Source organism: Onychomys torridus, chromosome 7 (genome assembly GCF_903995425.1).
Source record: "Onychomys torridus chromosome 7, mOncTor1.1, whole genome shotgun sequence".
Taxonomy (NCBI): domain Eukaryota; kingdom Metazoa; phylum Chordata; class Mammalia; order Rodentia; family Cricetidae; genus Onychomys; species Onychomys torridus.
The window spans coordinates 59,915,342-59,942,445 of NC_050449.1; the positions used below are offsets into that span (position 1 = coordinate 59,915,342).

Genomic DNA, 27,104 nt, shown 5'->3' on the forward strand with positions numbered 1-27,104 from the left:
AGGGCCGACTGTGATGGGCGATAAAGAGCGCAGAGCTCCCTGCGCAGAGCCGAGATAAAGGGGTGTGGCGACTCGGCCTGGCCCCAGCTTTTTCCTCGAGGTCCTCCGCAGCCCCAGTGGCCCGGCAGCACTCCGACTCGGGACAGTCGGATCCTCCGGTGGACTGTCCCGTTTGTGCTCGCTAGATCCATCAGCGCCCTTTGTGAAGAGTCCCCAATTGCCAGTTCCCCATTCGCGGAGACTCAAAGGTAAGACATGTGGCGATAGAGTGTCCCCAGAACCCACACAGGGGTCTCCCGGCCCCCAAAGTTGTCCCCGCTTTCTCTTTAGTCCCTAAACCGGCGTCCCCTCCCCTCTTCTCCTCTCGGGTTGCCTTCCTCCTCCCGCGCAAGGCCCGGAGGAGGCTGGACCAGCGCCCCGGATCTCGCGAGAGTTCCTTACAAGTCCCGCGAGACTCGCCCGCCGCGGCTGCCGCCGCCTTCTTACGTCTTTCCCTTTGACAAGTCGCCGCCGCTGCAGCAAAAATATAAAGGACGCGGCTAGCGCTGCCGCTGGGCAGCCAGGTGCCGGGCGCTGGAGCCTCACCCCACCGCCGCCAGCTCCCGACCCGCGTACGGTAACGCTTCCTCTTTCACCATCTGGACCTCCCGTGTGTGTGTATGTGTGTGCTCGGCTGGCCCAGCCCGGCCGCTCGGGGCTGTTCCCGGGCGGCCCGCCGAATAGGGCTGCCGGTTCCCGGTGGACGGCAGGCGGAGGCCCGAGGAAGCCCCGGCCCCTTGGAAGCCTCTTAGAAGCCGTGCTCCCCGCAGGAGGGCCGAGGGACCCGCCCCTGAATAGGCTGGCTGCGCGCGTCCCTTGGCTCCTCGGGTTGCGTCTGTGACCTTCTCCCCTTTATCCGCTAACGAGCGCTGCTCCCTTAGCCGGGACTGGCACCGGGGAGCGGCTCTCCGCGCTCTTCATCTTGGGGAGTCGCGACTCCGGTGCTCCCGGTCGCCGGCCGACTTCGGAGGGGTGGAGGCTGAGACGATGTGTCTTTCTTGTCGTCTGTGCCTTTGGGTGGGGGCTGCTCATCCTTTCGGTAAACCTTTCTCCAAGTCTCTCACCCGATAAAATAACTGTTTCTAAAGCCCTGGCTACCTGGCGCGGAGACGAGGCGGCAATTGTGTAGTCTCCGGGGTGAGAGGTGCATGGTGGTGATGACAGGAGCTATCCCAGGGAACAGTGATGGGTGGCAGGTTCCCGGGAGACACAGGACAGAAGCTTGGTTCTCACCTCTTTCAGGAGGTTATGTAAAGACGCGCTATATATGTGTGTGCGGGTGAGAGATTGTGTGTGTGTGTGTGTGTGTGTGTGTGTGTGTGTGTGTGTGTGTATGTATGTATATAGGAATGTATATGTATGTTAGCTGTGGAGTGCAGGGACAGAATCTGCGTTTGCGTTAGTTTCAGAAATGTCTGTAATACTTTGAAGGTGTGTATAGGTATTCAAATAACAAGAGTGATAGATTTCAACGAATTAACAACCCGTCTCCAGAGATAGCATTTCATGGTTAATATTTTGGTATATTTCTAACAGACCCTTTACGTTTTGTTTTTTAATAGTACTTGGCTCGTCCTTGAGTGGTACTTCCTCATTTTCTGTGTGTTCCCAAAATGATTTGTTTTATTTGAGTCATTCCTTTGGCCCACTTGATTAAACCCGATTACTTGTTCATTATCACCGGCAGTACCCTGCCATCACCGTCTTTCATTGTGCCTTCTTCCAAATGATTTTTGCTCAAGTAGCTTTAAAAGTCAAATGTTAACAGCTTTCTTTTCGAATTTAATACCTGAATTTTTTATAGTTCTGTTTGTGATGAGTTCCCTAAATTGGGCTAGCGTTTATGTACAGCAAAAATAAATAAATAAATGAATGAATGAATGAATGAATGAAAATTAAAAAATTAATTACGATGAGAAGAAAACTGTTTAAAAGTTTTTTTTAAAAAAAGGTGATGTACCTTTGATTATATGATTCCACACCTGTGTGTTTATACAAGCAAAAGTGCATGTCCTGTGTGCCTGTATTATTTGTAAATGCACACAGATGTTATGCATGTTTGGCTTCTGTACCTGTACACACATTTGCATATCTTAGAAATAAACGCCTTTAATCTCAGGAGGCAGAGGCAGGCAGATCTCTGTGAGTTGGAGGCCAGCTTGGTTTGCAAAGTGAGTTCCAGGACAGCCAGAGCTGCACAGAGAAACCATGTCTTAAAAAAAAGTAAACAAAAATGTTTTGTCATATTATTTGAGAAAGAAGCAGCATTAGGTAGGACAAAGAACAGTCAATTATATATTTTTCCCCAAATTACATGGCAGGATTTTGTGGCAGAAAGTTGAGGTTGGAAACTTGGCATCTTTGAAAAATAGGGTAGATTGTGAGTTGTTGAAATGGATGGCCTATTAAGGCCTCCTGTAATTGACAACTTTTATAAATTTTGCTTCCCCTAAGGTTCTTATCACTTGGCTTCTTAAATTTCCAGTCTTGCCATTTACATGTGACACTGATCCATTGATCATGTATTTTCTCTGTGCAGACATGCTGGTGGGGTATGGAGGGGAAAGCAAATGTAAATGCATCACTTAATCTGCTCATTAATGCAAACATGTCTGAAAATACCATTTTATTTAAATGGATTTCAGAGAATGTGTTGTTGATTGGGCTGGACTGGTTAGTAGAAGATGCATGTAACAAATAATGAAAAGTCTTAGTATATTAAGACTGGGTGCAATGGACAGCAGATTTTTTTTTTTTTTCATGGCTGTCCTGCAGCTCTGTATCCACCTGCCTCTGTCTCCTGAGTGCTGGGATTAAAGGCCTTCGCCTCCACCACCTGGCGGACAGTTTGAGGTTTTAGAATGAAAATGATAGTTGATGATGTACTTTGGGATAAGGTAGAAGAATGTGTTACTATAGGTACAGGCAGAATGATCAAGATTTCTAGGCTGGTCTTGGCTACATGGGAGATACCATTTCAGAAAACAATGAACAAGCTCTTGAAATTCTGTAGGTAGACAACCATAAAAGACCAAACAACTGAACAATTTTTTTTAGTTGTATACAAAACTTTGCCTTAATGCACCCACAAAAATTTTGTTATGGATACCTTCTAGATTTTATCAAGGTCTTGAACAGAAAATATTGGCTAAGTCATTTAAAGGGAGATTGTAAAGTTAGCAAAGTCATTTCAGCTAATACATTTTTTTTTTTTAAACTAAAAGGAGCAGGAAATAGGTACTTAATAGATGCTCTTTTGATTATTATTTTATTCTTCCTGCTGGCTCTGTAAATTAATGGGAATATTAAATTCCAGAGGAGATCTATCAGCAAGTAAATGTGATGGCTGCAGCAGATGATGGTTAGGTTTTACTTTTAATTTTTTCTTTTTGAGACAGGAGCTTATGCAGTTTAGGCTGCTTCTAACTCTGGCTGAGTCTGCCCAGGAGCTTGTGATCCTCCTGTTCCCACCTTCCAAGTACTGAGGATACGGAGAGTACTGGCATGTAATACAGTGCCTGGCTTCTTTTGTTTGTTTGGTTTTTTGAGGCAGGATCTTACTATGGGGATCTGACTGCCTCTGGGTCCAGGTGCCAGGAGATATCACTCCTGGCAAACTGCTAAGTTTCTCATGACTTTTTGGAGTATTGGTCATTGATTTTGTAGAAATTCTCTTATTGTTGGCTTATTTGATAGTTTTCTTGTGATTAGATTGAAGTTACACATGTTTTAATATAACAATGATACTGTGTCAGTGCATTTTACTAGGAGACTCATGGTGTTGATGTATCTGGTTACTAATGATATTTTAACCTTGATCACTTTGTTCTGGTGGCTTCTGCTGGGTTATTCTAGGTGAAGTTACTGTTTGTCCCTTTGTATTCTCTTTGCTGTATTTATATATATCTTGTAGGAGATACTTCAGTACTGCAGGTAGGTGGTTTCCCTCAAACTTTCTCTTCTTGTTTGTAGCATACAATTGAGGAGGTATTTGTATTTCCCTTGTTCTTAACATTTATGAATTCTATAAAGGAGTGATGTCCTTTCTCCCTAATTTGTTAATTCAGTATTTGTATTAGTATGCTGGTGTGGGTATTCATTTGATTTCACTGACTGTTATCCAATATGATAGTAGTATTCTGCACACATTGTTCCAGCTTTGGCCACTGGGAGCTTTTCTAGTTCCACCTTTTCCTGTTTCAGGAAAATCCTGTAGGTGAGAGGAACAAATAAAAACCAAGTATGTCATGTATATGAAGGTGTCATAATGATCCCTATTACTTTGTATGCTAAACCTAAAAATTACTAATAATATAATTTTTTTTCCATTCTGCTTCCACAGGCTAGTAATATTCAGCCTGTTTTCCTACTCCAGTCCTGGGATCAACTACTTCTCCTGGGAGTTCTGGTACCTTTTATTGGAGAATGGTACTTAAAGTTGAGCTGTGGGTACTTATTCCTAGGCCTTTGAATAAATTAGGAAGTATATATAAAAAACTGGCCCTCCTTACATAAGGGTTGCACATCTATGGATTCAATCGATATGATTGAAAATATTTGGAAAAAAATTACATTTATCTGTTTGTGCCTATGTGTATATTTGTGTTTGTGTGTTTAGTGATTCAAGGGCAACTTGTGAGAGCTGGTTCTCTTCCACTATGTGGATCTAGGGGACTAAACGCAGGTTGCAAGCCTTGGTGACAAGCACTGTTAGCTACTGAGCCATCTCACAAATGACTGCGTTATGTTAAGTATTAGATATAATGCGTTAAGTTACGGGTAGGTTGTAGACAGATATGATGCCGGGTTTCTTAAGCCCTTTTTTACTTACGATACTCTTTTGTAAGTTTGTATGTGATCCTGAATGTGTAGTTATATAAAGTGAGTATACACATTAAAGCTTCACTGATAACCTTATTTTTAAAAACTTAGTTTAAAACAGCCATTTTGTATGCATATAGATTTACTATTTACTAAGTACTCAAATTTGAATACTGAGAAACAGGTGTGCTTATTTATTTATTTATTTTGGTTTTTTTTGAGGCAGGGTTTCTTTGTGTAGTTTTGTGCCTGACCTGAATCTCACTCTATAGACCAGGCTGGCCTCGAACTCACAGAGATCCTCCTGGCTCCTCCCCCCCAGTGCTGGGATTAAAGGTGTGCACCACCACCACCTGGCTTATTTATTTTTATATAAGAAATTAAATCTTGACTGAATATTTGATACTACAGGACATAGAGCATCTTCCAACATTTTTTAGAGTTGATCAATATTTTGCTTTTATAATCAACAGTGTTGAGATTGCTGCTTCTTATTAATTCATAGTCCAAAATTGCAGAAGTATATTTAGAGCCATTTCAGAAATGTGGGAAAGTCTGCCCTGTTTCCAAATCAAAATTTTTTTAATGATTTTTATGTGAAAGTCAAGCCAGCAACTTTAAAAATCAAATGTCCTAACACAAAACAATCCAGAGATATATTAATTTGATGCTTATGTGCTGAGGAATGAGGATAAAAATATTAGAAGTCTTGATTTCTGTATTTCAGCTATGGTATTTCAAAAGTGGAGTACTTTATTTGCATAGTAAAAATATTGCAATCCATAATTTACAGTAGTCTCAATCTGAGCCATGGTATTTTTGGCATTTCTCTTTGTCATTGCATGGTGCCATGGCATGCATATAGAGCGTACACATTTTATGTTTAGAACCAAGGCTTCAGTGGAGTAACAGCATGGGTGAGTGCTGCTAGAGACGCATTGGATTTATTCTTATGTCCAGAAACCTTTCATTGTAGCTAAATTCTTGGCCACCCCTGAATTTAGTTACATTACGGAATTACTACTCACAGTTTAAGAAACTGACTGGGGGTTGGGGATTTAGCTCAGTGGTAGAGCGATTGCCTAGCAAGCACAAGGCCCTGGGTTCGGTCCTTAGCTCTGGGAAAAAAAAAAAAAGAAACTGACTGCAAGGGACCAGAGAATAGTAGATTTTGTTACCTGCCAGGGAGGGAGTGGTGACTCTGGAACCTATCCCTTGAAAATCCTGAAGGACAACTATATTTATTTCTCTATGCATTAAAGAACATGCATTTATAGCGATACCCTTTCTTCCAAACTACAAGGTGGTTCTGACCTTTCTTCATTCCTCATTTGTATCTTCTTTCTGTGACAGAAGCCTGGAGCTCAGTGTAGTAACGTACATTTGTTAACTTTTGGAGTATCCGTCAGGTAGGTAGTTTGCTGACTTATGAAAAGCATCACTAAATTGATTGACTGTGTGCCGTTTTTATCTTTAGCCCTAGTTATTTAGGTTATCTGTTGATTCCCTGCTTTCTTTAGTGTGGCTGTGTTACTTTTGTGCAGTGAAGTTCAGTTTCTTTGTGATGCCTTTGTCTTCTATTTTGATTGCTCTCAGTCCTGGTTGATGTTAACTAATTATTGTTAAGGATGACGGTGATTTCAGAGAAGAACTCTCAAGAATCTCACCCTGGGCTCAAGCTTGGTATTCTCCTGCCTCAACCTTCTGAGTGCTAGGGTTACAGGCGTGTATCATCATGCATGGGTGTTATTGTTAGTTTTGGTTTGTGAAACAGTACAGTTAATAAATGCCGCTGCTGTTAAACTTTGCTAATTAAAACGATTACTCAAAAGGATCTCTGTCCTCCTCCTTACTGTCTCATTCTTATGTCCCCATCTTTGTTTCTCCTTTTCCATGTCCATGAAAGTATCCAGAGTTGAAATTTAATTTCTGACTTATCTCTCCCGCAATTATTTTACCCAAATGAGCAGATTATGTGCATTTTAAAGGATTAAATGTGTGTGTTTACATCCCATAGTATACATAGGGAGGTCAGAGGACAACTTGGCATTGGTTCTTTGCTTACATGATGTGGGTCTCGGGGATCAAACTTAGGTATCAGGTTTAGTGGCAAGCACCTTTACCTAGTGAGCCATCTTACTGGCCCCTACATTTTCTTTTAAATATTTTTTTCTCATATAATTTTAATTGACATATAAACCACATATCATAAAATGCATCATTTAATTTAATTAATAAATTATTTTTTGAGACAGAATCTTAGTATGTTGCCCAAGCTGGCTTCAGATTCCAGGCCTCAGGTGATTCAACAGAGTCCATCTCCTGAGTAGCTGGGAACAGGCATATGCCATAACCTATTAAAGTGTACAAGCCAGGTTTGCATGCATGCAAGCTTGCTTGCTTGCTTCCTTCCTTTCTTCTTCAGACAAGTTTCCTTGCCGCAGACTTGAGGTTCTTATAGATCTTCTAATTATTAGGTTACAGGACTTTGCAGTCATGTAGTTAAAAAAAAAGCACATTCACGAGGTTGTGCCACTTATCACCACTGTCTAATTCTAGAGCATTTTATTATCCCCAAAGAAACCTTGTGATTATTAGCAGTCACTTCCAAGGTCTGTATTCTGTTCTACTTTCTATGTGGATTTGCTGATTCTATTCTGGGTATTTTGTGTAGGTGAAATTGTATTATGTGTGGTCTTTTGTTCCTGGTTTCTTTAAGTTAGTGTAATTTGTTCAAAGTTCATTTATGCTGTAGCATGTATGAGTACTTCAGGTTTTTTTCCCCCCTGGATTAATGATATCTAAGTAATATTCATCTGTGTATCAGTTGATGGGCATTGTTTGTTGTTGTTTGTTTTTTAACCTCTTGGCTACTGGGAATAATGTTGCTATGACCATTCATATACATTGTGTGTGTGTGTGTGTGTGTGTGTGTGTGTGTGTGTGTGTTGCTGTAGAATGAGGTCAGGGGCCCATGTTCACTAGATGAGCACTCTTTCACTGAGTTATATCTCTAACTCTTCTATTCCTTTCTACATGAAGTTTATCATAATCTTTTGCATTTTTTTTCCACTTAACAGTAATGTATCCTGGAAATGTTGCAGATTGGTTCATTCTTTTGAAGATGTATTATTTTCATACTCTTGAATCTTTTTTTAAAAAAGATAGGGTCTTAATATGTAGGCTGGCCTGGAACTTATTGTGTAGAACATACTAGGCTGGCCTTGAGCCACAGAGATTTGCCTACCCTTTCCTCCAGAGTATCTTAATTTTTTTTTAAAAACAGCTGTGTAGATGCAGCTACACCTATGTATGACATTTGCTTGTTTTCTGTATTTTGCAGTTACAAACAGTGTTTCTATAAATGACCTTGTACATATCCATTTTGGGTTAGTAGAGATATATGGTATATCTTCCTAGTAGATTCCTGTAAGTAGGATTGATGGGTCAAAAGTCAAATGCCTATGTAGTGTTGCTAAGTATTTTCATTTTTCTTTATATATGTACCATCAGAAATATATGAAAGCATTTTTTCCCTATAGACTCACCCAAACAGAATGTATTGTCTTGCTTTTTAATTTTTTCCAAAGATAAATCCTTTAAAATGCTTTGTAATTATTGTAGAAAGGCTTGTGGCTTAGTGGATTGTTACAGATTGAAAAATATATTATCCCTCACTATTGTTCTGATACATACAAATTGTTTTATGTAGGTGAAATTGATTAGAATATAATTTCTAGCCTAGTCATGATTTCTCAATAATGGAGGTATAGGGTTGATTCATAATGCGTATATGCTAAAATTCTTGTAGTGGTTCACAAAAGATATCTGAATTTGGAAGAAAGAGCTTTCTTTTTTTCTGGGATTTGTTAAAATAATAGTTACTGGTTTACATTTCATGATAGTTGTGATATTTTGAACAACATATGCAGTACATATTGACATCTATGGTAATGGTAGGTAGTATTTGTAATTTGTTCCTGTAAGCAAGAAGACCAATCTTTTTTTTTTTAAGATTTATTTTTGTTACTTAAAAATATGTGTATGTGAGTGTGTGGGTATGTGCACGTGAATGCAGATGCCTGCGATAGAGATACCAAATTCTCCTAGAGATGGAATTAGAGGTAGATGTGAGCCTCTTGTTATGGGTTCTGGAAACTCAACTATTGTCCTCTGCAAGATTAGTGCGAACCACTCCCAGCCTCCCAAGAAGACCAATATTAAAATGGAACTGAGAGTTTAAAATTCTAGATTCGAATGGTCCTGTCAGATTTTACTGATGTCATGGAACTAGGACAACTAAAATCTCCATCACAGGGTAGCAAGTAAGGCTGGAACTTTGGGTTCTTTGCCAGAAAGGACACTGCTCCAGGTGCTAGGAACACATTAATTAAAAATCAGGGTTGAGGATGTAGCTTCTTGCCTAGCATATGCTAGGTGATGGGTGTGATCCCTAAGCACTGACAAACAAGCCGGTGCATTTTTGCACTTAAGGAGCCTGTATTTATTGGATTTATGATTAATTGATGGTTCATAAGAAAACAGATGCTAGGTGTTTGTGACTAGAACCAGTAGTAGTCTGGTGGAGTCTTAAAATGTCTTTGATGCTGATACAAACCTCAGATAACACTTGATTTCTGGTGATTAGTGGTATTCACCAATCTTTTGTCTGTTTCTTCCTCTCTCTCTCTCTCTCTCTCTCTCTGTCTCTGTCTCTGTCTCTCTGTCTCTCTGTCTCTCTGCTGTGGGTTGAATCCCAGGTCTTGTTTGTGCTAGGTAGACACAATACCATGGAACTCCATCCCTAGTTCTCATTTTTCCCCCTCTTCATTTCAGGCTTATTTATTGTATGAGTTTGAAGTGTACTGTATGCTTTTTAGTGAAATGATGATTTTAGGTAAACAATTTAAAATATCCATCTTACACATGTATGGTTTGTATGGGTTGTGTGTAGGTCAGAGGACAACTTTTAGGAGTTGCTTCTTCCCATTTGCTTTGTTTAGAGGCATGATCTCTCTTTCTACAGTTGCACTACATACTTCAGAATAGCTGGCCTGGGAACTTCCTGGTGATTCTCTGGTCTCCATCTCTCATAGGAGTGCTGGGGTTAAAGATGTGTACCATGGCATTGGGCCTTTTTTTTTTAAACATGGCTACAAGTATTGGAGCTCATATTGTCAAATATGTTCTGTATGCACTTGTACTCACTGAGCCATCTCCTTGGTTCATTTTTTTTGAGAGAGTCTCCTGAGGCAGGAGGCTGGCTTTAAACTTGTGATCTTCCTGCCTCAGTTTCTTTACTACCAGGATTATAAGAATCTCCTTTTTACAACAGAATAAAATAAGCCATTGTATGTATCTCATTTTTTTAATCCAATAATCGGTTGATATATATTATCTTAGTTACTTTTCTGTTGTTGTGAAGAGACGTGACCAAGGTAACTTATACAAGAAAGAGTTTATTGAGGCTCATGGTTCCAGAGGGTGAGAGTCCATGATCATCATGGTAGTGAACATGGCAGCAGGTAAGCAAGCAGGCATGATGCTGGAGCAGTAGCTGAGAGCTTACCTTCTGAAGCAGAGAGCGCTAACTGAGAATGGCATGGACTTCTAAAATCTCAAAGCTCACCCCCCGTGACACACTTTCTTTAACAAGGCCATGCCTCCTAATCCTTCTCAAATAGTTCTACCATCTGGAGACCAAGCATTCAATCAAGTATATGAGCCTATGGGGGCCACAGACATTTAGGTTGCTTCCATGTCTTGACCTCTGTGATAATACTACAGTGCACATGAGACTCTAGATATCTCTGGGAGGTGCTGATTTCACCTCTGTTGAGTATATACCCAGAAGAGAATTAAAAAAAAATTTTTTTTTGAGTACTGTGTTCCATAATGAACATTCCAAGTTACATTTTAGCCAGTGGGTGTTCCCTTTTCTCTATATCTTCCTCAACACTTACTATTTTATTTTTTCTTTTGAGACAGTGTCCTATGTAGTCCAAGTTGGACTCTACTTTGCAGCTGAGGATGACCACATTCTAAATTCTTGACTTAAAGTGTTGACTGAAGGCTAGAAGTGAGTCTGAGTGGTAATCATAGTTCTGCTTTCTTACAGTTTGTCATTCTTTTGGAAAGAATGAGTAAGGGAGAATGAGGGAGAGATGTGTATAACTTAATATAGGAGAGAGTAGACAGCTGCATATGTAAACTATAATGCTGGTTATTGAGCACTTATTATGTAGGCAATAGTCTAAGCAATTTCATTTACTATTTTTAGATTGACAAAATTGCATACATTTGAAGTGTAAATTTATTGTAGAATGATTAAATCTAACTAGTTATTATGTATTTGTTACTTTTTGTAGTCACCTAACTAACATGCACTTTTTAAACATTTTTCCTCGTGTTATTTAAGACTCCTTTAAATCTATAAACTAGCTGGACAGTGGTAGTGCACGCACGCCTTTAATCCCAGCACTCAGGAGGCAGAGCCAGGCGGATCTCTTTGAGTTTGAGGCCAGCCTGGTCTACAGAGCGAGATCCATGACAGCCACTAAAACTACTACACAGAGAAACTCTGTCTCGAAAAAGAAAGGTTATTGTAAAGTCTAGGTTTTGTTTGTTTGTTTTCCCTAGTGTTGAGGATGAACTCAGGGTTTTTTTCTTGCTGGGCAAGTGCTCTACCACTGAGCTACATCTCCAGCTCCAAGCCTAGGTGTTTTTAAGACACGAGTTTCAATTTAGACATAAAAACTGAATGACAGCTAAACTGTTGTACTATTTTTAAAACCAATGTTTTATTTTTTAAAAATTATTATTTTGAGACAAGGTCTCGTTGTGTAGCCCTCACTGACCTGGAATTCATTTTATAACCTTAACTTTCAGAGAGCCACTTGCTTCTGCACCATTGTGCCTGGCCCACATGTTTTAACTATAATTTCTAGTAGGCTGAGGTAAGACTAAAGTGGTTTGGATAATGTTATGGGTTAGCATAGTGGCTGGGAACTTTCTGTTCTGGAAGTTTGGAAAAGACAGGTTAGTAGCTTCCTAGTGGGCAAATGTAAGGTAGTAGTGAGGTGGCATAAATGTTGGTGTGCTGTTTTTCCTTATTCATTTTGAAAACAGCTTCAATTGTTTTGGTTACATTAAAATTATTCTGAGATAGTAAGAAGGTATGCAAAATAGAAGAATAAAGTGAGACATGAATTTCACAGAATCACTTAGCTTTAAAGTAGTAGGTTACCAACAAGATGTGACTTTGTTTTCCAAAATTTTAATTGCTGAGTATTTTGCATTCTTAAACTGTTACTTAAGATGCCTTTCTTTTCTTTCAAAGCTATTTTATTTTATTTTTTTTATAATGCTTTCTTTTCTACTTTATAATCACCATCTCTCTCTCTTGCCTGTTATCTTTTGGGTTCGTTCCTTATTTCAGAGTGAGCAGTCAGGACTTGTTTTTTGTACACAAGATAAAACTAGTCCTGCTTAGGAGCTCAGTGCACTAGAATGCTTAAGTAGTAAACCTGCTGATGATAAATTCCGGAAGTACTAATGGCCCATAGTACTAGAAAGTAGCAGTGACTGCAATATTGTTTGCAAATCTACACTGTCTTCTCTGTGAATGTTTTATTAAGTAATTAAAACAACCATTTAAACCGTTTTCCACAGAAAGCTTTTGATCAGCTGTTAAAGGACTTGTAAGTAATAGGGATTATATAGACAAGTTCAGCAAGTGGACTGCTAGTGAGATTCTTTCAAATTTTTTTTTTTTTAGCTTTAGATAAAACCATGGACTTTGGACTTGTTAGGCAAGTGTTCTACCTCCACCTCCCTCCTCAAATGATTTTTTTAAAATAATATTTTAACTATAATATCAGGTGGTCACTTGTGTCTATGAATTTATCTCTTTTGAAATATGTAGAGATTATATTCATTCAATCCTAGGCAGATAATTCAATTCCCAGGCAGCATTCTATCTTAAAAAAAAAAAAAAAAAAAAAAAAGCAGCAGCAGCAGCTGCTGGGTAGTGGTGGTGCACGCCTTTAATTCTAGCACTCAGGAGGCAAAAGCAGGTAGATTTCCCAGTTCCAGGCCAGTCTAGTCTGCAGAGTGACTTCCAGAACAGCAACGGCACCTCCTGGATTTAAACAACACAGAGAAACCTGTCTTGAGAAACCCAAAAAAATATTAATATTAATATTTGGGGGCTGGAGAGACGGCTTAGCAGCTAAAGAGCATTTGCTGCTTTTCCAGAGGACCTGGCTGGGTTCCCAGCACCCATGTAGTGACTTACAACCACCTGTAACTCCAATTCCAGGGGGATCTGATGCTCTCTTCTGGCCTTTACAGGCCCTAGACATGCATATATAGGGCATACACGTACATGAAGCCATTCACAAGTGTACATAAAATGAAAATAAACAAATCTTTAAAAATAGAATATTTTAAACATATGTTGATATAACAGTTTAGAGAATAGAATAAAGAACTCTTCACCAAGCTTTGAGCTTTAAGAATTATCAACTCAGGCCAGATGTGATGACTATTACTCAGGAGACAGAATCAGGAGGATCAGGAGTTCAGTGTGATCCTTAGCCATATAAGCATCTTTGAGGCCAGCTTGAGGTACATGAAAGCCTGTTTTTTTTTTTTTTTTTTTTTTTTATTTAGATCTAGTGAGATGGCTTGTTGGGTAAAGGCACTTGCTGCCAAACCTGAGGACCCAAGTTTAGTATTGACAAACCACATAATAGAACAAGAGAACAGATTCTTGGAAGTTGTCCTCTGACTTTGACATGCCTGTTATGCACCTCTTCACCAAAATAATAAATAAAAGCTGTAGCAGTCCAAAGGAACCCAGAGATGTCTTGTTTCAGCTGTATTTCTATCCACTTAATTCCTTAATCCCAATTCCTGGATTAGATTGTTTAATTCAAATTACACACACATACACAGGGATATATACTGCATATATGTATATATGTAAATATACATATATACACATGTAATTTGTACATTTGAGATTATTTTAATATTGGTTCCTAAAAAGTCTCTCTTACATCCTTTGTTATAGCTATAGTTTATCATCATGCCAAAAACATTTATAGCTAATTTTTACTTTGTGCTGCTGAAGACTGAACCAAAGGCCTTGCAAATACTGTACCTTTGGCCTACCTTCCCAGCCTTATAGCAAATTCTGTTTTTTGAGACAGGGTCTCACAATGTAGCTCTGACCAGCCTGGAACTCACTATGTAGACAAGGCTGATCTTGAATTCCCAGAGATTCACCTGCCTTTGCCTTCTGAGTGCTGGGATTAAAAGTGTGCACCACCACCCCTAGCCTTATAGCAAACTCTTAATATTATCACAGTAACCACATTTTATATTTTGTTTGTCTTTGTTAACAAACAAATGTGATGAGGACCATTAACTTTACTTTTCCAGGACAGGGTTCTTGAGCTTTGTGACTTGCAACTTCTCTGGGATTTCTTTTCTTTTTAAATTTTTATGCATTTATTTCTTTTTATTTCATGTGTGTGCATGCATGCCATGGTACTCTGTGTGGAGGTCATAGGACGGCTTGTGGAGTTGTTCTGTCCTTCCATATGTGGACTCTGGAGATTGAACAGGTAGTCAGGCCTTTTCCTATTGAGTCATCTAACTAGCCCTCCTGAGGAGTTTTTACATGACCTCAGATATATAGCTATATAAAATTACATACAAGTCATCTACTGATAATAAATCATAAATGAGTTATAAAACAATTCTTTGGTATACATTAAAGATGAAAGCAAATTTGTGAGGTAGATACAAAACTTGGTTGAATAATTACTACCAAAGGTATGAATTATCTTCAACATTTAGCTTTACATCAACGTGTTCAAAAATAGCAGAAATATCTTTAAGGGTATTTCAGATTTTGTGGGAAATACTGTCCTAATCTCAAGCTAAAATTAATTCATCATTTATTTGTGAAACTCAAGTCAGCAACTTAAAACAGCAATTTTAAAAATGAACTATTCTAATAAAAGTATAATCCCAAGATACACTAATTTTATACTTATATGCTGAGAAATGATATTTAGGGAACTTTTAAAATCCTTTGTTTTCTGTAATTAAACCATTATATTTTCAAAGAGCAGAAAACTTTGTATGCTCAGTAAATAACATTGCAGTTGTAACTTAGTCTGGAATTTCAGGCAGTGTTGGTTGACACTGTGGCATGGCTGTCCACATTGTAAAGCTCACACAGTTTGTTCAGAACCAGGCTGTAGTGAGGTCATGTGATGCAGTATGGGTGAGTACTTCCAGAGATACCTTGGATTCATTATTTATTTGATCTTGAATTAAATGTTGGTAGTTGTTTATCCAGAAACCTGCATATTCAGTTGTGTGAACCCATTGGGTTCAGACCCACAGTTCTAGAAAATCTAGAAAATTGTTGTAGTCTAGCCTGTGGGTGCTAGCCAAAGCTCAATTGCAAATTAAAGTGAACTGCAGGTGTTGACAGTATGTTTGCATTCTGGATTAATTGCACCTGTTAGAGTAACAGATTGTTTTAACTTGACATGTGTAATTTACTCTTTTGTTGTCAAAGATTTTTTTTCTCATTAGAAGTATATTGACAGTTACTATTTTGTAGCCCAGCAATTGGGGCTGGCTCCTAGAATCTGTTCATCCAACTAAAAAATGCCTTTCACAAGGAAGTAAAACAAAACAAAACGAAACAAAAAATCCACCAAAACTCCAAAATGTATGTTGATAGTCTTGAAAACTGCAGCCATTGTTTGGAATCATTACATTGAAAACATTTATTAAAAATAGTAATATTTTGAGGTTGGAGATTTAGCTCAGTGGTAGAGAGAGCGCTTGCCTAGCAAGTGCAAGGCCCTGGGTTTGATCCTCAGCTTAAAAAAAAAAAAAACCAAAGTAATATTTTATTATTTATTTGAAAAATTTAAATTACATTTATCCCATGTATGTGTGTTTGGGGGAAGCACTTGTACCGTGGCATGTATATAGAAGTCAGAGGACAAGTTGTAGGAGTCAGCTTTCTCCTTCTATCATTTCATAGGTCTCGGGGATTGAACTCAGTCATCAGGGTTGGTGGCAAGTGCCTTAACCCACTGAGCCATCTTCCATCCCGAAACAGAACGTTTAAGAATAGCACAATGATGGGCTGGAGAGATGGCTCAGTGGTTAAGAGCACTGGCTGCTCTTCCAGAGGTCCTGAGTTCAATTCCCAGCAACCATATGGTGGCTTACAACCATCTATAGTGGGATCTGATGCCCTCTTCTGGCATAAAGTTGTATATGCAGATAGATCATTCATACATAAGATAAATAAATCTTAAAAAGGAAAAAAAAGAAAAATAGCCCTATGTCATAAACTTTGTACTAGAACATTGTAATTCCATATTTTTGCTTTGACTTTTTGTCAATGAGTTAACTTTATTTCGTATCTCTAGTTTGAATCCGTATTTAATTTAGAGTATTCTACTTCTTTCCTCTTTGCCATGGTTAAATTAAAAGTAATGCTAAATAGTTAATAGCACTTACTGTTTGCTACTCTTGGAGTGGACCTAGGTTCATGTCCCATCACCCATATGACAGCTCACAGCCATCTGTAACGACAGTTCAAGGAGAGTTGATGCCCTCTTCTGACCCCCATGGGCATCAGGTTCACACATTGCATATGCATACACTTGGGCACCCACACAGACGCATAAGATACACACTGATTTTAAAAAATGATAAAAAAAATCCTCACACTGATCAAATCTGAGAAACATCGAACATGCTCTATGTCCTGCTGTATCAAATATTCAACCAAGATTTAAATTCATTATTTAAAAATAAGAACATCCATCTTGTTACTGTGTAAATTTGCTTTTGTCTTTAATAAATGATAAGGTTATATGTATAACAGGATAGTTTTAAAATAAATACATGATTTATTATTAAAATAAAATAATAATAAAAAGATAGGGTACTTCAGATTATGAGAGTAACTGGCTGCCTACTTCACCAGGAGGGCCACTTGGTTACTGAATTTCACATGTTATGTGAAAGAATACAAAAGGAACTTAAAATAGCTCTTGTTACTTCTCTTTACTAGCTATATGGTTAACAAGTAGGGAACATACAAAGCAACACCCAATATTTATTTTCATAGTTTCAAAATGGTTCCATGTAAAAGATAGGAATTGCAAGGTGAGAAAAGATTTACTTAGGAGGGGCAGATGGGGTCTGAATTATTAGATCTAAAGGAAGTACAGGAGTGTTTAGGTGAAAAGGGTTGGATATTTCAAGAGGCAAGCAGATGAGCAATTGTACAGAGGTGACAGTGAACACATCTCAGTTGAGTGATAACAGGGATTGGAAGGAATGACTGTCTGACTAGAGCGGAGATGATGACAGAAGTAGATTTGGTAGGCCGTGGAAGGCAGTTTTTGTGATCCCTAAATAAAATGAGGGCTTTTCCCATGGAGCTTGATCAGTTGCAGTCCTGCAGGAAATAAGTAAGTTGTAGATGTTTTGGTAGGCTTAAGGAAAGCAACAGAATTGTGATGTTCCTAAGACAGCGCCATTGAGAAGCTGTCAGTACCTGTAAACTTGAGGAAGCAGGAAGACCTTGGGCCTGATGGGAGTTGAAGAAGTGGAAGCCAGTATATTGGTTAAGACTGTGGCCTTAGAGGAAAAAATTCTGTGAGGTTGAAGGATGTCAGAGAAATAATGACCCTAATTTCTTTTTTCATCTCATCCTCCCACCTACCTGTGCCCATCTTTGGTCTAATTAATAAGAATTAAGAAAGGCGGAGGGATTGGTATAATGAAGATGCTCTTGGAAGGACTTGTTTTAATGGAATTTGAATCGTCATAGAAACAAAAACACAATACACAACATGATACACTATTCCAACTTACAACAAAAAGGATGAAGGCAGTCTATTATAGCCTCAATATGGCTAGTTTTATTATTTTATTGTAGATTCATTATGAGACAAGAATTAATTCATCCCCCACAGAGTTCCTGAGGGAAGTGGGTGCCGGTGGCTGAAAGGACAAAAGAATTGGACAGAGTACCAGTCTTGAAAGTCATGTTTAGTTGTGGAATAGGCAGGGCCAGAGTAATTAAAAAAAAAAGCATATAAATAATAACAAAGACAGGCAGAATAGGATAAATCTGTCTGTGTGAACAAATGTAACATGAGAGAGGAAGAAATAATCCAGTCTATATTGGTGGACATGGGGTAATTACAGTGTAGAAGGCTTTAGAGATAGAGCTTTCTGAATAGGCCTTTGAAGAAGTATGAATTTTGACAGGAAAAGATTAAGTAAGTGAGGAACTTAGTCATGAAGAGTAGTATGAACAAAGGTACAGAAATGGAGCATTTGATTTGTTAAAGATTAGGGCAAAGGGCTGGAGAAATGGCTTAGTAGTTAAGAGCACTTGTTGGTCTTGCAGAGGACCTGGGTTTGTTTTCCAGCACCTACATGGTGACTCAGAATCCCTCTAAATCCAGTTCCAGGTGATCTAACATTCTCTTCTGGCCTCCTTGCACCAGGCCATGCAGTCAAAACACTCATACATACAAAATTAAATAAATAAAAAAATAGATTAGGGGGACAGTTAATTGAACTGGAGTTATGGCAACTATCCTGTTTCTGAACAGACTTAATAATGGCTTGGTAGGAAAGAGAGCTTTCATTTTGTCTTTAGTAGCTAGGCAGTGATATAGTTGATTGTTAGAAATGAGCTTTAGATTAATCTGGCAGAAATAGATAGACTATATTAGGACTTGGCATGGCTGGACCAGTGAGTGTGTGTAAGAGGTTGCCAAGCTGTATAAAAAGGAAAGAAGTTAAAGACGACTCTGGTTTTGACCCTGGGTCACCCTAAGAGTGGTGCGCCCAAGGATCTTTTTATAACAGTGTAGGAAAGGGGTGTAGGGAAGTGTTGGGAGGTGGAGAAGTTGGAAGAGGTGGTGGGGCTAATTTTGAATATAGTGAAATGGAGATAAGAAACAGTGGCTTGGCAATGTTACTAGGCATTTTGAATTGTAAGACTGCCTGCCGTTCTGCAGATAGGCTGGCCAGGGAGGGAACTTGGGACTAGCAGCCTAAGGCAGACAAGAGGCAAGGGCCTGTAAGTCATTGGTTTTTTTCCTTTGTTTCTTGGTTACTTTTAAAGCAAACAACATACAGTAAAATTTACCATTTATTTGGTAAGATTTGACAAGTATTTAAAGTAATTTAACTATCATTCTCTGCCCATTTTATTCCTCAAAAATTTCACTGTACTCTTTGCTATTAACTTTCTTTACCTGTTCTCTAGGTAGTGGTAAGCAGTGGTCTACTTTTTATCACATTGGTTTTACATTGTCTAGAACTTAATATATATTACGTATTAATCTATAAGGCATATAACTATATATAATATATAACACACACACACACATATATATATATACATATATATATATATATATATGTATATATATATATAGAAAGTTAATTATGTTGTCTTTTTTTTTTTTTTAAGATTTATTTATTATATATACAGTGTAATGTCTGCATGTATCTCTGAAGGCCAGAAGAGGGCACCAGATCTCATTACAGATGGTTGTGAGCCACCATGTGGTTGCTGGGAATTGAACTCAGGACCTCTGGAAGAACAGCCCAGTGCTCTTAACTGCTGAGCCATCTCTCCAGCCCCAGTCTTTTTTCTTTTTTGAGACAGATTTTGTTATTTAGCCCAGGTTGGCCTCAACATTGTGTTGTTCCTGGCTCTGCTTCCCAAAGTTTATCTTTGATGTCCTGTTTACTTCACTCAGCATAATGCTGTTACCATGTTGTTTTTAATCACTCTTATCTTTTTTTTGTGCTTTTTTGAGACAGGGTTTCTTTGGTTGTCCTGGAACTCACTATGTAGACCAGTTGGGCCTCAAACTTATAGAGATCCACCTGCCTCTCCCTCCTGAGTGCTGGATTAAATGCTTGCACTACCACTGGCCTTTACCAACTCATTCTTTAGAAGTTATTGAGTAGTATGCCACTGTATGAATGCATACACTGCAACTTACATCCATTTCTTTTTTTAAAGGTTTTATTTATTTTTAAAGATTTATTTCTATAATTTGTAATTATGTATGTGTGTTTGTGCTCATGAGTGTTAGTGCTTTCAGGGCCTAAAATCACATTTCTTGGATTTGGAGTTATAGTAAGTTGTGAGTCACCTGATGTGGTAAATTATATTAAATTGTAGCAATAGACCTTTTAGAACGAGCTGAATTGACATTTGAGGTTTTTAATTAAAAATAGAGTGATGTAGAACCTGTGAAACTACCACTATTACCACTATGATGATAAGAAGCAGTGTGACTTACTGCTTGAGTGGTCAGATGTCAGGCTGCTGTCTTTGAATTCTTACTCAGCCTGTTAGTTGTTGACATGTGACTGTGGCAAACTGTTTAGCCCCTCTGTGCTTCTGTTTGCTTTCCTGGCAATAGGGGTGTTCTGGGCACCTGTTTTTTATAGAGTTGTCTTCATGATCCAGTAGTAGTCCCTGCCATGTAGAAAGTGCTCAATAAATGTTAACAGCTGTCATTGCTTTGTTCACCTAGAGAGTGTGAGAAAGCTTCAGAATTGGGCAAATTCACTGGAGGAGGAACCATTTTAAAGACTCACTTGTAGGAATCCTCTGCTCAAGTCCGTCCGTTCCCCCCCCCCCCCCCATTTTGTTTATTTTGGTTTCAGGAAAATATTGATAGTACTATTTGTTGTTTTTTTAAACCTCTAGTCTTTTGGTGGTTTCTCCAATTCTACTTTTTGATGGTGGATTTGATAACTTACATAATTATATTTGGATCTGTGCATTGGATCAGAAAGGGAAAAAAAGACAAATGGACTTTTGAAAAGTAGGATAAATCATGACTATATATATATATAAACCCAGCAGTTTTCCAGGATTTAGCTGGTTCATCAGGATTGTGAGTTAGTGGTTCTAGAATAAAACCCCATTGGTTTGATTTTCTTTTGTCTGTAGTTGTCTATAGTTCTCTATGTGCTGAATAAGCACATTGGCTTCTTGCTTTGTTGACTAGTTCTTACTGATGTTGTAGCAAAACAATTTGCAGCAAATGCATCGCATCTTTTCCCTTTCTGTGCATATCCTTTTAAATGGTGGTAATTGCAAACATTAAGTGTTGATTTTGTGCAGTTAAACATTCAATAATTCTGTCAAAAGATAAAATTTAGAGCAAAGTAAGTTATAGATTTAATTGGTTTTTATATGCGATTCCTGAATCAGGCGACATCTCATTCTGTACTAGAATGAGTGTTCCAGTTAACTGAGCAGAGGAGATTAGCTTTATGGACAGAAAAGGGCTGAAGCAAGCAGAAATAAAGAACAAAGTAGATTGGTTCTTTAAATCTGCTTTGTATGTGTAGGATAAAGCAAAGGGTTTCTGTCATGTGCCCAAGACTGGCTCTTTGGAGATTGGGCTGTTTGTCTCCCCTGCTTTCTTAGTAGATGAGATAATGTTAGTTTTAGCTTGTTGATGGAAAACTTTAGCATGAGTCCTCCAATAAGGTTTAGTCTGTAAAACTTACGCAGATGTTCAGTTCAAATCTATCTCTTGTTCTACAGTTTTGTTTAACAGTTTCTAGGATTTAATGCCAATCAGCAGGTAAGTAGGTGTCTGGGCTGGAGTGGGGTGAGTGGCACTGCAGCTTGTGCTCGGGTGTAAGCTGCAGAACTTTGGCAGTGGCTCTCCTCCTGTGCTGGGAGACCAGTGTCTACTGGGTAGCAGCCTCCCTTTCACTCCCCAAAGGTCTGGAGGTAGGCATGAAAGCTCTAATCCTTCAATTACTTGTTTGGTTTCTCTGAGGCCCATTTCCTTTAGAATGGAGCTCACCTAAGAGTTACCCAGTCAACTGAGCATAATAAGTTCAGATATGTTAGAAAGAGGCTTACTTGTGAATATCAAAAAATGCGCCCCTATCACTTATGAAGTTTCTAGGATCTTGGAAACTGTCAGGAACCAGGGACAAAAACTAAACAGTATACTTCTCACTTTGTTGTAAATACACATTAAACAGGTAACTACACAAATAGTTTGTAATCGCAAACTGTTAAAGTAGTGGCTGCTGTGTATTTTAAAAGATGGACTTGATCTCATGTGGGTTGGGTCAGTGATAGTTTCCCTGAGGAAGTGATAGTTAACTTATGATTAAGTTGGCTTACCTAGGGTTGGGGATTTAGCTCAGTGGTAGAGCGCTTGCCTAGCAAGCGCAAGGCTCTGGGTTCGATCCTCAGCTCCACCCAAAAAAAAAAAAAAAAAAAAGTTGGCTTACCTAGTACAGAGTAATAAGTTTCTGGTATTGGGCTGTTTAAACTGAGATCTTGCACTAGATATTGACTTGGTGAAGGCAGGTTCTTAAGTAGAGGGAACAACATATGCAAATTAAATACAAAGGGACTCTTTCCAGGAATCAAAAATCACAGCTGTAGCCATGAAAGGAGAGCCAGGGGAGGAGATCAGGTCTTGGCTGCTTTTCCCATAGGATTTTGTTTTCTATAGTAAGTTGTTGAAAAACTTCTAATCATTTTATTCTTTCTGAAATAAACTTAGAATTTGTTAAGAAGCACAGCATTAAGGGACAGAGAGAGAGGCCAATGAATAAAGTCAAGATGGGTGCAATCTTCTTGAGAGTACAGCTTCTGAGTTTTTAAAAATTCTCTGTCACATAGATTTTATCAACCAACTCATTCAGATACGCTTTTTTATTTTTTTATTTTTAAATTTAATTTAACCTTATTTTTTTTGAGACAGAGTTTCTCTGTATAGCCCCAGTTGTCCTGGAACTCACTTGGTAGACCAGGCTGCAGATCCACCTACCTCTGCCTCTTGAGTGCTGGGATTAAAGGTGTGCACCGCCTGGCTCAGATATCCTTTTTTTTATGCAAGGTCTCTTTACCTAGTTTAGGCTGGTCTGGAAGGTACCGTGTACTCCAGGGTGGCCTCAAACGTATGGTTCTCCTTCTTCTGTCTCCTCAGTGCTGGGATTACAGGTCCATGTCACTATGTCCGGCTATTTGTGACCTCTTCCTTGGTTTTGCATTTGGAATTAGACCTCCCTCTCAAAGTCTGGTGGCAAAATGTTTTATATTTTTGTTGGGGTAAGAAATAGTTCCTAACCACTAAATGCTTAAGGTTTAGAGAAACTGACAGAAACAACCCTTTTGGTTACTTAAATGACTTAAATGAGGGAAGTAATTGCAATTAGTAATTTAGCACAAACACTGGTGATGATTTAGATTGCATGCTAAGGAGTTAAAATTGAGTGAAACAGGTTTTGTGTTTGTTTGTTTTGTTTTGTTTTTTGTTTTTTCGAGACAGGGTTTCTCTGTGTAGTTTTGGTGCCTTTCCTGGAACTCACTCTGTAGACCAGGCTGGCCTCGAACTCTCTGAGATCTGCCTGCCCCTGCCTCCAAGTGCTGGGATTAAAGGCGTGCAGATCTTTAATTTCTGATTGTAAGGAGTTAGTTGTTGAACATCAGATTAGCCCTTTGAGGCTTTCAGCATGTAAACACAAGTTTGGGTTTGTACTGAGTTGGAGAATGAATTGAAGGAGAATCTGTTACTTGGGAGTTTAGTAGGTAAACTGCTCTAATGGGCAGCAAACAGGGATCATCACCTTAAAGTGAGGGTTCTAGAGGAGGAAGCAGTGGCAGGTGCTGGCACACTTCTCTAAAAAAAAAATAAATGCTTTGGTAGAGTGGGGACATGTATAGACTACATTTAGAATTCATTTTTCCAGGGAGGGATATTGGGGCAGTGAAGTAGTACTGGGTTTCAGAACTTGGAGATATATTCAAATCCTCTCACTTTTTTTTTTGCCCCTAAGACAGGGTCTCACTGTGTAGCTCTGGCTAGCCTGAAATTGCTATATAGATAGTCTGCTCAAAGTCACAGAGACCCACCTTTCTCTGCCTCCTAAGTGCTGGTACTGAAGGATGCACCATCACACCCAACTTCTCTCACTTTTGTGTGATGTCAGATTTAGTTTTTGAAATTGCTTTTCCTTTTCGTGAAACAAATTTAAGAATGAAAAGAGGTGTATAACATAAGAAAATTCTTCGTGTGTTTCTTTTTGTCACCATCTATCTGTCTGTGTCTATTGTAGTTGTTTATTTCTGCTCTTTTTGGGGGGCCTGCCACCCAGCTTCCAAATAAATTACACAGGGATGCTTATTCTTAATTATGAATGCCCGGCCTTAGCCTGGCTTGGTTTCTTTCTGGCTTTCCTTAACTTAAATTATCCTGACTACCTTTTTCCTCTGGGCTTTTCCGTTCTCTTACTTCTGTAAATCTTACTCTTATTTCATGGCTTGCTGTATAGCTGGGTGGCTGGCCCCTGATGTCCTCCTTCTTGTCTGGCTAGTTCTCCCTTCTCTCAGATTTCTTCTGTATATTCTTTCCTGTCAGCCCCACCTATCCTTTCTCCTGCCTTGCCATTGGCTCTTCAGTTCTTTATTAGACCATCAGGTGTTTTAGACAGGCATAGTAACAAAGCTTCACAGGGTTAAACAAATACATCATCATAAATAAAAGTAATACACCTTAAAATAATATTCTACTTTATCTATCTATCTATCTGATCTATCTTTTTTTTTTTTTTTAAAAAAAAACACAGGGTTTCACTGTGTAGCCCTGGCTGGGATTAAAGGCATGTGCCACTGGTCTGGTTTATCATCATACAAAATTTTGTCATGTTTATGAAACCCTTTTTGGGGCTGGAGAGATGGCTCAGAGATTAAGAGCACTGACTGTTCTTCCAGAGGTCCTGAGTTCAATTCCCAGCACCCACATGGTGGCTCACAACCATCTGTAATGAGATCTGGCACCTTCTTCTGTATACATGATAAATAAATAAATCTTTTTTTTTTTTTTTTAAAGAAACCCTTTTTTTCCTTCTAAACTTAGGATCAAATGTGGGTCTTCACATTATAGTAGACAAGCATTCTGCCACTGAACATACCCCTCAGTTCTATTTTTAAAATGAAAGAATAAAATACCATTTTCTAAACTAACTTTTTAAAGTTTTACAATTTTAAGTTCCACAGACCTTTATCCATTTCCATCTAATTTAATGTCTTAGGAAACCATGGTGCATTTATCAAAGGTAAAATACAACATTGGCATAGGCCATGAGTTAAACTTAGGCTTAGTTAGGGTTTCTATTGTTATGAAGAGACACCATGACCATGGCAACTCGTATAAGAAAAATGTTTAATTGAGATGGCAGCTTATAGTTTCACAGTCCGTTATCATCATGGCAGGGAGCATGGTGGCTGGAGTATAGTAGTGTGCAGGCAGAGGTGCTGAGAATTCTTACATCTTGACTTGGAAGTGAACTGAAACACTGGGTGTGGCTTTAGCATATATGAGACCTCAAAGCTTGCCTCCGCAGTGACACACTCCCTCCAACAAGACCACACCTACTCCAACAAGGCCACACCTACTCCAAGACCACACCTACTCCAACAAGTCCACACCCCTTCCAACAAGGCCACACCTACTCCAACAAAACCACACCTACTCCAACAAGTCCACACCTACTCCTAATAGTTCCATTCCCTTTGGGGGCCATTTTCTTTGAAGCCACCGCAGGCTTTATTTACATTTTGCCAATTTTGAAGTCATTAAATGTAATATAAAATGGAAGTTCAGAAACATTTTAAGCATCATCTGTGCTAGTTTTTGACTGTCTCCTTTCCTTCTGTAGAACTAATGGCTGAAGACTAAATCAACATGGCGACTATGGTTCCACCAGTGAAACTGAAATGGCTTGAACATCTCAATAGCTCCTGGATCACAGAAGACAGTGAATCTATTGCTACAAGAGAGGGAGTTACTGTTTTGTATTCTAAACTGGTCAGCAATAAGGAAGTAGTACCTTTGCCTCAACAGGTTTTATGCCTCAAAGGACCACAGTTGCCCGACTTTGAACGTGAGTCTCTTTCAAGTGATGAGCAGGACCATTATTTGGATGCCCTTCTTAGCAGCCAGCTGGCTCTAGCAAAGATGGTCTGTTCAGATTCTCCATTTGCTGGGGCGCTACGGAAGCGATTGCTTGTACTGCAGCGTGTCTTCTACGCACTTTCTAACAAGTATCATGACAAAGGCAAGGTGAAGCAGCAGCAGCATTCTCCAGAGAGCAGCTCTGGTTCAGCAGACGTCCATTCTGTCAGCGAACGGCCCCGGTCGAGCACTGATGCACTTATAGAAATGGGTGTCCGAACCGGTCTAAGTTTATTATTTGCACTTCTGAGACAGAGTTGGATGATGCCAGTGTCGGGACCTGGTCTCAGTCTCTGCAACGACGTTATTCATACTGCAATTGAAGTTGTGAGCTCTTTGCCTCCATTGTCTTTAGCAAACGAAAGCAAGATTCCTCCTATGGGCTTGGACTGCTTATCACAAGTCACAACATTTCTTAAAGGAGTAACTATTCCCAATTCTGGGGCAGATACTTTAGGTCGTAGATTAGCTTCTGAGTTGCTGCTTGGCTTAGCAGCTCAGAGAGGCTCTTTGAGATATCTTCTTGAGTGGATAGAAATGGCTTTGGGGGCTTCAGCAGTTGTACATACTATGGAGAAAAACAAACTACTATCAAGCCAGGAAGGAATGATCAGCTTTGACTGCTTTATGGCTATATTAATGCAGATGAGGCGTTCATTGGTATGTACCCCAAGTATCAACTTTGACAAATTGCTGGCTAGTCAACCCTGCTTTTAATGAGTCTGTGGCTCTTGTAAATGATTTGGGCATTCTTTTGCTATGTTAAGTTGGTTAAATATATTTTTGCACTCTGTAGGGAGAAACTTGAACATATTGATCTATAGGGATAGATAGTTAGTACAGTGAAGGTCCCTGGGTCAGAAGCCAAGTTTATAGTTTAAATGTTAGCTTATTTTAGTGGATTTGGAGAATTTACCTAACTTCATTGTGTTTTGTAAATTCACGTGTAAAATGAAAGGCCTTGGCTAGTGAGTATGGCAGTTTCTTGAAAGCATCTCCAATTTCATCCTTTACATTTTTTTTGCAGTCTGGCCTTGAACTTGCTGTGACTGTGACTGGCCCTGAATTCCTGACCCATCTGCCTCTGTCTCCCAAGTACTGCAATCACCATTCCAGGCCTTTTCCAGTTTTTAAAAATTATGTACTGTGTGT

The 27,104-nt window shown here is 39.0% G+C and overlaps 1 protein-coding gene across 11 annotated transcripts in view; it reads left to right on the forward strand.

The window, feature by feature from the left end:
- Positions 1-464: 464 nt before the first annotated feature.
- The window catches only part of Herc1 (HECT and RLD domain containing E3 ubiquitin protein ligase family member 1), a 162,602-nt gene continuing 135,962 nt past the window's right edge, over positions 465-27,104 (forward strand). For 7 of the 11 annotated variants that reach the window (XM_036192311.1, XM_036192316.1, XM_036192317.1 and 4 more), the window contains exons 1-2: positions 478-616; positions 25,657-26,612. In XM_036192311.1, coding sequence (XP_036048204.1) covers positions 25,683-26,612 — 930 coding nt within the window. In that variant the 5' untranslated portion in view covers positions 478-616; positions 25,657-25,682. Of the gene's footprint in view, positions 617-6,213; positions 6,270-25,656; positions 26,613-27,104 lie in introns of all 11 variants that reach the window. The other 4 variants (XM_036192313.1, XM_036192322.1, XM_036192314.1 and 1 more) reach the window with 3 other exon arrangements.